General features: G+C 40.2%; 2 protein-coding genes across 2 annotated transcripts in view; one reads left to right on the top strand and one right to left on the bottom strand.

Moving 5' to 3' along the window:
• Nucleotides 1-12,076, top strand: part of ARG2 (arginase 2) — a 71,350-nt gene extending 59,274 nt beyond the window's left edge. Inside the window, exons 4-8 of the mRNA XM_006873049.1 lie at nucleotides 1,364-1,523; nucleotides 2,320-2,414; nucleotides 2,546-2,650; nucleotides 7,826-7,962; nucleotides 11,618-12,076. Coding sequence (XP_006873111.1) covers nucleotides 1,364-1,523; nucleotides 2,320-2,414; nucleotides 2,546-2,650; nucleotides 7,826-7,962; nucleotides 11,618-11,823 — 703 coding nt within the window. The 3' untranslated portion in view covers nucleotides 11,824-12,076. The remainder of the gene's footprint in view (nucleotides 1-1,363; nucleotides 1,524-2,319; nucleotides 2,415-2,545; nucleotides 2,651-7,825; nucleotides 7,963-11,617) is intronic.
• A 179-nt stretch (nucleotides 12,077-12,255) lies between these two features.
• The window catches only part of VTI1B (vesicle transport through interaction with t-SNAREs 1B), a 30,000-nt gene continuing 29,645 nt past the window's right edge, over nucleotides 12,256-12,610 (bottom strand). Inside the window, exon 6 of the mRNA XM_006873048.1 lies at nucleotides 12,256-12,352. Within this exon, the coding sequence (XP_006873110.1) occupies nucleotides 12,256-12,352 (97 nt within the window). The remainder of the gene's footprint in view (nucleotides 12,353-12,610) is intronic.

The following is a 12,610-nucleotide window of genomic DNA, read 5'->3' as shown; positions in this document are numbered from 1 at the left end:
GGAAGTTATCAAAAAATATCATCACTGTCACACTAAAGTAACATTTTGCTGAAGACAATTATGGCAGTATACCAACAGGGAACTGCCAGAAATTCATGCTGGACTCAAGAAGAGGATGTGAATAGATCACTGATGACATCAGATGAATCTTGGTTGGAAGCAGAGAATACCAGAAAGATATTTACCTGTTTTATTGATTTCACAAAGGCCTTTGATTTGTGGATCATAACAAATTATGGATTAACATTGTGAAGAATGGATATTCCAGAACATTTAGTTATGCTCGTGAGGAAACTGTACACAGATCAAGAACAAGGGGCTGTTGAATGGTTTTAAATCAGGAAAAACCATACTGACTCCTCTGTATGCTAAGCAAATCGTGCTAGAATCTGGTGTGTGTGAAGAGTGCAACACCATTGGAACAAGATTTATTAACAACCTACGATACTTAGATGACACAACCCTGCTGAAAAATGAAGCAGACTTGAAGCACTTACTGATGAAGATAAAAACCCAGCCTTCAGTAAGGTTTACACACCAACATAAAAAAACACCACCACCCTCACAACTGAACAAATAAGCAACATCATGATAAAAGGAGAAAATATGGAAATTTAGGATTCCGTTTTACTTAGATCCACAGTCAACCCCCATGGAAGCAGCCGCAAAATCATGTGACATATTGCATTAGTCAGATCTGCAAAAGACCTCTTGAAAGTGTTGAAAAGCAAAGATGTTACTTTGAGGACTAAGGTGTGCCAGATCAAAACCATGGTATTTTCACTTGCCTCATATGCGTGTGAACACTGGACAGTGAAAGACTGAAGAAGAAATGCTGCCAAGTGCAGCCAGAATGCTTCTTAGAAGTGAGGATGGCAAGATTTCATCTCAAGTAGTAGTACACCAGGAGGGACCAGTCCCTGCAAAAGGGCATCATGCTTGATAAAGGGTCAAGAAAAAAGAGGAATAACCTCAGAAAGATGGATTGACAAAGTGGCAGCAATAATGGACTCAAACATAATGATTGTGAGGTTGGCAGAGGACTAGGCAGTGTTACTTTACTGGGTTTCATTTCATTGAACAAATACTGGAGGTCCTGCATGGGACCAGGGCTAATGGATATGAGTGGGGCAGCAGTGACATCCGCCACACTTCAGGGATAATCAGTTGTCAGCTTTGAACCCTAAGAGCCTCCTATTTCTCTGTGTAAACCAAGGTTGGTCTGTGGGAAGTGCAGTTCCTGGGATGATGGATGGCTCGACTTTGCCCTGGGGACAGAGTGTGAGCCGCATTGGCTGCAGATATTTGTTGCTGGTGATGTTTGTCAAACAGAGGGCCTTGAATGTTACTGTGTTCTTTACAGCCTGGCCATTGGAACCATTAGTGGCCACACCCGGCACTGCCCAGACCTGTGTGTCATATGGGTTGATGCCCATGCTGACATCAACACACCTCTAACCACTTCATCTGGAAATCTCCATGGACAGCCAGTTTCATTCCTTCTCAGAGAACTGCAGAACAAGGTCAGTCTGCTGAAGTGACAAGAACGATGAATGGCATTCAGGTGTTATATTGGGCTATCAGTAAGATTTCTGTGAAGGATGGTGGTAGAAAGGCTTACCATTCCTTCATTTGTTATCAGACATAAGGTCAGTCTGCTAGATGTTAGGGTTTTAGGTGATGGTCCCTGCTCTCAGGAGAACATATAGTCTGGTAAGAAAGTAAGGTGGTGATGGGTATTGACTAGTTACTATGGACACACATCATAAAGGCTGCCTGGGCACACTCAGACCCATTGGTCTAGAAAACAAGGAAACCCATGATTACCTCTGGGTAATATTTTCCTAATTTGTGCAGAAGACACAGACATAGGAGTCCATGCCAGGCATAGACTAGAGCTTGAATTTTCTTCTCCTCAGTCAGGGACCAAGTTAAAAAGAACAGTACAAAGGTTATTCTTTTGGCAGGATCTGTGTTCTGGCTGTCAGCAACTTGAGAACGCAACTGGGTTATACTTCGAGAACTAATCTGTAAGCAAGTCTATAATGTGCAAAGAAGTGGAAAATGGCTTATTAGCAATATTCCTGTTATTTAGATAAGTTAATGAGAAACTGAGACTACTTTAGGAGAAGGGATTTTTGTGTTCATCTTGGCAAACCAATACTGTGATATTCAGCTGCCCTTCTGTACCATTTCCATTTGTATCTGTTCTTTTCAAGATGAAATGTTGCTGTAAACATACCCTGTGGGTAGGAGAAAGCAGAATGCATACACTGATAAGACCACAAATTTTTATTCTCTTCATTCTTCTTTTCATAGGTACCACAACTCCCAGGATTTTCCTGGCTCAAACCTTGCATCTCTTCCCCAGATATTGTGTATATTGGTCTGAGAGATGTGGACCCTCCTGAACAGTAAGTGGGCCTATTTTAGCCACTTATGTTCCATTTGAAAGGCTGGTGCAGAACTTAACCTGTTGCCATCTGAAACATGCATTTGTAAAAATGCTTTTGAACCTAAGGAGTCCTTCCTTTATATCTTACAGTTTTATTTTAAAGAACTATGATATCCAGTATTTTTCTATGAGGGATGTTGATCGCCTTGGAATCCAGAAAGTCATGGAACAGACCTTCGATCAGCTGATTGGCCAGTAAGTAATTACAACACTGTCGTTTACTTTGAGGTCCCAAAGGGAATACAATCAACTCCCAATGGACAGCACACATTTGCCAGTCTCTTGAGAACAGCTTTTCTTTAAACCATACTTTTTCTAATACTGAGTTTGTGTGTCTGGATGATTACTGTCACAATTGCCTTTGGTATGCAAAAACCATGTGAAGGGCATGTCTAACTTCCTCAGGCTTCTCAAGGGATAAGGAAAATCAAACTCAGTATCAGCCAATGGCTGATGCCTATGAAATGAAAGTCAGACATGCTTCCTTCCCACAACCTTTATTCTATTCTGACATCAACCATTCTTCCCACAGTACTCTCTGCCTCACATCTGGATTCAGCAATCTATTGAATGGCTCCACAGAACTCATAATAATACTCACTATTATGGGGTCAGAGACAACTCAGGATGCAACAGATTTCCAGACAGGAACACCTCTTGTCTGCCATACTGCAGGCACACCTCATTCTTACCTTAGGCCTCTCAGCCATGTGGCCTTGAGGCCTCTGCTCTGCTTGGGCAAGTGTTACCAAGCTCCTCTTTTCAGTCTGTAAATGTCCAAAGGGCACACTCTGCATGCCAGCCTCCTGCTCGTAGGCACACAGGGGCCTAGATGCCTGCAGTTGCTCCACGTCACTGCTTTTCTAGGTAGGGATTTCATGCTCTTCATTCTTGATGGCCCTGGGATCATCTGTTCTTGCTTCTGAGATGGCTCCTTTTAGACCTTGCAGGGATGGCAAACTAACCATTCCTAGTCGTAGAGTCCTAGTCGTACACCTTATTTGCATAGTCCCACTCAGTCAGTTGATGGGAATTAAGATTGTTGGTTAAAAAATAATCCTTACCAAGTAAATTCAAGGTACCACAAGTGGTATGCCATTTATTTTGTTTAAATTTTTATTGTGAATTGAATGAAGGTTTACAGAACAAATCATCAGTCCCACACTCAACAAATTGCAAATAATGATTGCAATCCACTCCAAATACTATCAGTTAACAGTATTGACCTCAATTTTTACCCTCCCACCCCACCCCGCCTGTCCACCCACCTGTCCTGTAACTGTCATAGATTATTTCATTTAGCAGGAAAATCTTTTCTTAAATTTTTATAACAGTGGTCTCATGCAGTATTTGACCTTTTGTGATTGACTAAATTCACTCAGCATAATGCCCTCTAAGGAGCTCTGGTAGCATAGTGGTTACGAATCGGGCTGCTAATCTCACGGTCAGCAGTTCGAAACTACCAGCTGTTCCACGGGGGAAAGATGAGGCTTTCTGCTCTTGTAAAGATTTACAGCCTCTGAAACCCTGTACAGGGTTCCCTATACGTTGGAACTGACTCCAAAGCACATAACAACAACAATGCCCACCAGCTTGAGGTATTTTGTAGGTTCTTATGTTATGAGGTGTTTTGCAGATTATTATTCTTCAATGTTACATAATGTTCCATTGTGTGTATGTAGCCGTGTTTAACCATACTGTCCTCGTCTTTTTGCTATTATAAATAGTGCTGCAGTGAACATTGGTGTGCATACATCTACTCATGTTTCAGCTCTTATTTCTTGAGGGTATAGATAAGCAGAGGAATTGCTGGGTCTTATGGTATTTCCATTTTCAGCTTTTGGAAAAGCGCCGTATCACTTTCCACAGTGGTTGCACCATCTGACAGTCCCACCAGCAGTGTAGGAGGGTCCCAGTCACCTCACACCCTCACTAGTATTTGTTGTTTTGTTTGAACTTTGCTATTAGTACTGGAGTAATATGATCTCTCATTGTTGTTTTGATTTGCTCTCTCTAATGGCTAATGATTGTGAGCATTTCTTCATATGCTTCTTGGCTGCCGGAATGTCTTCTTTGACGAAGTGTGTGTTCATGTCCTTTGCCCATTTTGCAATTGGATCATTTGTCTTCTTGTTGAGGTGTTGAAGTGTTCTATAGTTTGGAGAATAGTCCTTTGTCAGATATGTCATTGCCGAACATATTTTCTCCAGTCTGTGGGTTCTTTTGCTCTTTTGATGAAATTCTTTGATGCACATAGGTCTTTAATTTTTAGGATGTCCCAGTCATCTACTTTGGCATCTGCTGTGTGATTTGTTATATTTAATAGTGTATTTATGCCGTGTGTTAAAGCTCCTAAGTTTGCCCCTATATTTTTCATTGATGATCTGTACAGTTCTAGCTTTTACATCTAAGTCCCTATAATCCACAATGAGATCCTTTTTGTATATGGTGAGATATGAGTCTTTTTTTCAATTTTCTGCAAATGGATCTCCGAATTTTGTGGTTTACTGAAGAGACCATATCTTCCCCACTTAATGCATTTTGGCCCTTTGTCAATGATGAACTTATTGTAGGTGGTTGGATTTACTTCTGTATTCTCAACTCTGTTCCATTGATCGTTGTACCTGTACCAGGTTGTTTTGGCTTCTGTGGTTATGTGGTAGGTTTTGAGATCAGGAATTGAGAGAGACTTTCGACTTTGTTCTTTTAAAACAATGCTTTGCTTTCCAGAGTCTCTTTCCTTTCCATATATAGTACTTAGTTTTTTTAATTTTTCCATCTCTTTAAAGAATATTGGAATCTAGATTGGAATAGCATTATATCTATAGATTGCTTTGGGTAGTGTTGACATTTTCACAATGTTAAAAGTCATTCTATCCATAAGCAGGGTATATTCCTCCATTTATACAGGTCTTTTTTGGTTTCTTGTAGTAGTGTTTTTGTAATTTTCTTTTGTATAGGTCTTTTGTTTTGATGGTTAAGATTTATTCCTAAGTATTTACTCTTTTGGGTGATTATTATAGATGGTGGAGTCCTAGTATGACACTGTGGGTTAATGCACTGGACTGCAAGGTTGGTTTGAACCTCAAAGTTGGCGGTTCAAGCTCATCAACCATTCCTCAGGAAATGTATACAGGGTCACTGTCAGAACCACAGCGAAACCAACTTGACAGCACTAAATAACAACACTGTAAATGATACTGTTTTCTTGATTTCCTTTTCAGAGTTCTCTTTATTAGTGTAAAAGAATTCAACTAATTTTTGCATGTTGAGCTTGTACATATGCTGCTACTTTGCTGAAACTATCAACAAAATTCCACTAATTTTTGAAGCACAGGATATCGTCTGAAAATAGAGTTTTACTACTTCTTTGCCAGTTTGGATGCCTTTATTTTTCCTTTTGTGCTTTATAGCTCTGGCTTAGACTTCCAGCACAGTATCAAATAGGAGTGGTAATAAAGGACATCCTTGTTTGGTTCCTGTTCACAAGGGGAATGACTTCAGGTTCTCACTATTCAGAGTAATGTTTACTGTTGGTTTTGTGTATGTGCCCTTAATTATGTGGAGGTATTTCTCTTTTATTCCTGTTTTGTTAAGTGTTTTTATCAGGAATGAAAGTTGAATTTTATCAAATGCCTTTTCTGAAACGGTTGATGATCGTGTGATTTTTTTCTCCCCCTATTTTTATATGGTGAATTATGTTGATGGTTTTTCTAATATTAAACCATCCCTTCATACTTGGTATGAATCACACTTGGTCACAATGTATTATTTTTGGATATATTGCTGGATTCCATTTGCTAGGATTTTTGCATCTATGTTCATGAGGAATACTGATCTATAATTTTGTGATGTCTGCCTGGTTTTGGTATCAGAGTTATGCTTGCTTCATAAAATGAATTCGTGAGTTTTCCATCCTTTTCTATATCATGGAATATTTTAAGTAGAATTGGTATCAGCTTTTTTCTGAATGTTTGGTAGAACTGACCAGTGAAGTCATCTGGGTCTGGACTTTTTTTAGTTGGGAGATTTTAATTCTTCTAATACGCCTGTTCAAGTTTCCTACTTCAGCCTGTGTTAGTTTAGGTAAGTCATGTGTTTCTAGAAATTGGTTCATTTCTTTTAGGTTTTCAAGTTTGTTGGAATACAATTCTTCATAGTACTGCTAGTATCCTTTTTTTTATTTCCATTGTTTCTGTCGTGACGTCATCCGTATCATTTATGCATCTTCTCCTTTTGTTAGATTTGCCAATTGTTGTCGATTTTATTAATGCTTTCAAAGAGCCAACTTCTTGAGTGTTTCTATTGTTTTTGTACTTCATTTGTTTCTGCTCTAACCTTTTATTTCTTTTCTTTTAGTGGTAATAAACTTACTTTTCTGCTTTTTTTCTGACTGTTGGAGGTGTTTGGTTAAAGTGCTGATTTTGGTTTTTGCATTTGGATATGCGCCTTTATTGCTATCAATTGCCCTCTGAGCAAGCTTTTGCTGTGTCCTAAAGGTTTTGGTAGATTGTGTTTTTTTTTCTCATTTGACTCAAGGAACTTGTTTCATTTTTTGGTTTGATTACCTGGTAGCTTTTAAGCAGGGTGTGTTGTTCAATTTGCATGCATTTGATTTTTTTCCTTGATCTTCCTATTGTTGATTTCTAATTTTATTGTGATCTGAAAAGATGCTTTGTAGTATTTTGATGTTTTAAAATTTATTAGAGTTTGCTTTTTGAGTATGCCATTTCTTAAGGTTTTAAGAAATTTAGTTATTTGGTATAAGGATGCTGTATGCTAGTTCTGGAGCCCTGGTGTGGCACTGGACCACAAGGTTTCAACTGCAAGGTCAAGGTTGCTGGCTCAAAACTCATTAGCTGCTCCTTGGAAATCCTATATAGGGTCACTATGAGTTGAAATCAACTCGAGGGCACTTAACAACACGAACTGTTAGTTTTAGCCACTGGAAACCTGGGCTGAACTGAAGTTAGAATCAGCAGGTTGCAGACATAAAATCAAAGAATTTAACTCAGCTGCCGTTATACTCTGAGACAATGACAGCAACTATAATCTAGCTTAATCTGAGTCCAACGTCAAATGGAAGTGAAGAATTCCACCTCTCCTGACAGTTGCTAATGTTAAGTCTCTAATGCATGTAGAAATATAAATTGGACTAGTCAGTCTGAAGCATGAAGAATAAGTAGCAGTACTATGTAATATGGAGAAAGCTAATTTTCTGATACTCAGTAATTTTAAGGAATAGGAAACCTAGAAATGTATTAACAATGTACCAGCTACACATAACTCATGCAAAACCAAGCAGTCCCAGCCAAAGGGAAGAATGCCCAAGCACAACCAAATGACTTGTTTTGTCTTTATTCTTTCTAGACGACAAAGGCCAATCCATCTGAGTTTTGATATTGATGCATTTGACCCTACACTGGCTCCAGCTACAGGAACCCCTGTTGCAGGGGGACTGACCTATCGAGAAGGCATGTATATCACTGAGGAAATACACAACACAGGTATGGAACAATTCCCCTGCAGCCTGCTAGCTATCTAAGTGTAAATGTAGCAGATCTTTTGTACTAGTTTATGTTATTGTAGACTTTGTTTTTGCTTGAACTGTTATAGTTAAAAAGGTGGCACTGAAGGATAAGCACTGGACAACTAACCATAAGGTTGGCAGTTCAAACCCCTCAGTAGCTCCATGGGAGAAAGAAGAGGCTGGCTGTTCCTGTGAATGAAGATTTAGTATCTCAGAAACCCTATAGGACTGCTGAGTCGGAATCGACTCGATGGCAGTGTTCTATTTTTCATTATAGCTAAAGGTTACATGGCCAACCTACTGAGTGATGTAGCTAGTTAGCAGCATGTCCCCACCTGGTTTGTACTGAAATATGGATGCTAAGGTAATACAGGCATACCTCATTTTATTGCAGGTACTACATTTTAAAAAATTTTTTTACAAATTGAAGACTTGTGGCAACCCTGGGTTGGGCAAGTCTATTGGTGCCATTTCCCAACAACTGCCTGTCTTCATGTCTCTGTGTCAAATTCTGGTAATTCACACAGTATTTCAAACTTACTCATAATGTCACTGTACTTTACAGTATAGTGTAAACATGAACTTTCATATACATGGATACCCTAAGGAGCAATTTTACTCTGTCCTAAAGGGTAACTAGGAGTCGGAACCAACTAGATATTGATGGCAGTTTTTGGTGGTGGTGGTTTTTAAAAATGTGTGTGACTCATGTTATTGCTCTACCTTTGAGGTATGCCTGTATTGAATTAAAAAAAAAGCATTTATGTCTACTCAAAGAGTTATTAAACATAAGAAAAAATCATCAAAGTGATACAGGAGGGGTGCAAAGGGCAGCCTTTCATGCCACTGTGCTTATTATACTCATTTACAGGAGAACTGCTAACCACAGAGAGCTAGGTTGGCGGTTCAAACCCACCAGCTGCTCCTCAGAAACTGTGTAGCTCTGAGTCAGAACTGACTGGATGGCACTTAACAACAACCCGCAAATATATTTTCTTAATAGCTCAAACTCTCTTGGTTACTTCTCTTGGGATATGCTGAAAGCACAAATTTAGTCCCTGGATATCTGAAGCACAAATCATCTGAGGTGGCAGCGCATCAGAGTCACGTGCAGAGAATAATGGGAAGGCTACATTAGCATGACTGCTGACAGCATTTTTGCAGTGCTGAACTGCACACTGCTAGCAAAGGATGGGTATGATGACTTGCACGTATCATGTATGTAGTTGTTTTCTAAGGCTGCAGTAATGAAATACCACAGACTTGGGTGACTTATCAGAACAGAACTATATATTCTCTCAGTTTTGAAAACCAGGAGTCCAAAATCAGGCTGTCAGCAGTGTTGACACCATCGGAAAGGAATTGCTTCAAGCCTCTCTACTAGCTTCTGATTGGTGTTCTTACAGAAGCATCACGCCAAACGTCTGCCTTCATCTTCACATAGCCATTTCCCTTTTTTCTTGATACCACTCACACTGAATTAGGACCCAGCCTACACTAGTCTGACCTCATGTTAAATAGTTACATTTTCAAAGACCTCATTTCCAAACAAGATCACATTCACAGGTAGCGCAGGAATTAGGGCTTCACCATGTATTTTTGAGAGAGACCATTCAGTCACTAGGTATCAATAAACTATTAGGTATGTTTGTTGGACTTTCCAAAGTTTATGGCCATACTATTAAATAGTCTGATATTTGTATTCTCAAATACTAGATGGTTCAGATGACTTTTCTTTTTAATGGTAAAAGCAAGCAAGGTTAATGTATATTGTATACCTGGAGGCAGAGGGGACTGTAAGACTGACTCCCTGACAGTGTTCTGCATAAGTTGTGCTGATTCCTCCCATAAACTTAAGGAACTTTTATTTAAATTCCTACTGTAGCCCCTGGGGGAGTGTGATGGCTCTATATGATAAGCACTGGGCTGCAAACCATAAGGTCTGCAGTTCAAGCCCACTAGTTGCTCCGTAGGGAGAAGTTGAGGCTTTCTGCTCCCTCAGAGACCTCAGTAACCCTACACAGGGACACTATGAGTTGGAACTGATTCCATGATGCTTATTAAATTAACCACACTAGTAGCCCTCAGGGTGGGTTTCAACTATTGAACCTAAAGCAAAGTACAGACGAAGGTTAGCACTAATGACCTCTCTCATTACAAGATGGAGTCACTTTAACCAGCTGTGGCTTCAACATTCCCCTCACCCTTTGTTAGTTTTCCATGCTTGGGAAATCAGGCAAGTTCTCATCTGACTACTTCCTGCTGATTGGGGGCATAGATGTGGACTCACAAATGAAACTAGCTACTGGGGGTGACTTTCATTGGATTTGATGGCTTCTCAGTCTGTAGAAGATGACACACAAAAGCATCAGCTGCTTGGCTACTCTTAGTTACGGCTCCTGTGATTATCTCCACTAGGCAGGGACACAGGGGCAAAGAGCTGGAGTCACCAAGAACGCAAAGGAGGGAACTATATCCAGCCTTAGTTCTACCTCTCCAGACCCATGCATGGAGCCTGTCTTACTGACACACAGGTGCACCGCCTGCTTTGTCATTGCCAAGGAAAGCTCTTGTGCTAGTTGGGGGAAATGACTCACTACTTTCAAATGCACTCTGCTTCTCACTCAGGCAGTTCAGTCATCAGAGGTGCACGAGGTACTCAAAAACTAGCATCTGAACACTTAACTTAGGCATGAGGTGCTATTAAGCTCAGCCTGGCTTGAGTTCTTTGCAAGCAAAGTGTCTTCAGATTTCATGCTGTAAAACCTTCCCTCCTATTGGTCAGAGATTGAGGGCAATCACAGGAGGTGGTCTTCCACCAGACACCATCTGTTGTCTTTGGCAGGGCTTCACACAGGAGTGGCTTCTCTATTGTTATTGTAGAATTGAACAGAGCCAACTGCACATCACCTTGGTCAGAGCCTTTAGATGACTCTTAAGACGTAAATTAACTTCACTCAGAATAACCAACTAGGTCACTTCCCCAGAAAAGTGGGACCTCTGTGTTTTTGGCAGACAGGGTGTAGAGAGTTGGAAGGGTGGAAGGAAGCCTAGATAGGTTCTTCTAATTGTTTTTTCTCTTCAGCCACTCCAAGCTAAAGGATCAGTGCTGAGAACTTTCACTCAGCTTTTCTGAAATTACCAAACCCTCACAGAAGGTTAACTGGGATCCAGATTAAATAATCAATGTATGACTGAGTCTTCCTTTAACCAAATAGTGGGTCAGTTTTCTGGGAAATGTAGAATGTGTCAGATATTAGAACCTGCCTTCAGAGGTGAGACCTGCAGAGGTGACAGTTAAGGTTTTCAGTAGTAACTCCGCTACAGGGCACATGGTGTGGTTCCTTAGGAGATAGCAATACAGCATTAAGAGTTCAAAAGTGGCAACAGCGCTCTGGCTAGTGAGAAGTGGGAGACTGCTCCAGTCTTAATATTTTACCAAATTCAAAGCAGGTACTTCTGGAAGGTTCTTAGTCACATTAGAAATGGCACACATTTTCCATCAGGCAGGTTGGACTCTCCTTTATCCCGTATTTCTAAAAAGCTCCTTTCCTTATGCTATCTGTAAGTGCCTATTAGTGTAGTCCTGGTAGGACCCTCACTGACAGCTTTTTCATACTTTGTTCTTCTAGGGATGCTGTCGGCCCTGGATCTTGTTGAAGTCAATCCTCAGTTGGCTACTTCAGAGGAGGAGGTGAAGACTACAGCAGGCCTGGCAGTGGATGTGATTGCTTCAAGTTTTGGTCAGACAAGGGAAGGAGGGCACATTGTCTATGACCAGCTTCCCACTCCCAGTTCACCAGATGAATCAGAAAGCAAAGAATGTGTGAGAATTTAGAAAATTCAGTGTGCCACGAGGTGGTTACAATGGGCATTCCAGAGGTATTGAAGGGAACAGATACTAAATGGTTGGCCAGGTCACGGTCGCCTTAATGAGAACATTTGTGTATTCTCATGATTGTAGAGTTTCGCTTCCATTTTAGTGATCAATAATAATACTTTTATGCTTTTTGTAGTTCACAGGATGTTAGTATACTGGAGTATTGTGTAAATCTAAAGCAGTCATAAACAGCATTTTTTACCTTGGTATATTATTCTTGTCTGGTTGATGTTTATTCAAGTTGTAAGTAGTTTTCTGTTTTTCCTCCCTCCTCCCAGTTTAGCTGTACAGTGAATCCTTGAACTGTTAGTCCACAGCAGCAACTCATGTCCCTAATTATCATTCATTCACAGGCTCAAAGTTCTGGTTCAGTCCTTCTCTATAAGAAGTTTAATGATGGTGAAAGAATTTGTAATAAACTAGGCCTCCCAGGATGCCAAGCTCCAGTAAGATGATGATGGAAAGCAGCAGCTTATTGGTCACCACTCTAGAGAGACACAAAGTGGGAGAGAGGTTAGAATAGCTTTGCATGCTTTCATTCATAATTCTATGGGGTATGACCTGGGACGAGGGCTAGGTAATGAGGTAGGTTACCATCTTAGCAGTAGCAACTTACAAGGGTCTCTAGCTGGCAAGTGATAACTTGTAAGCTCTTAAACTGTAACTTAGGAATAATACTATCTACCTCATAAACATACCTTTTTAAATCCTGAAATGCCTTCAATTAAAAAAAAAAAAAATCAGA

This window comes from Chrysochloris asiatica, unplaced genomic scaffold (assembly GCF_000296735.1).
Source record: "Chrysochloris asiatica unplaced genomic scaffold, ChrAsi1.0 scaffold00221, whole genome shotgun sequence".
Taxonomy (NCBI): domain Eukaryota; kingdom Metazoa; phylum Chordata; class Mammalia; order Afrosoricida; family Chrysochloridae; genus Chrysochloris; species Chrysochloris asiatica.
This window is presented reverse-complemented; position numbering and strand designations above follow the sequence as displayed.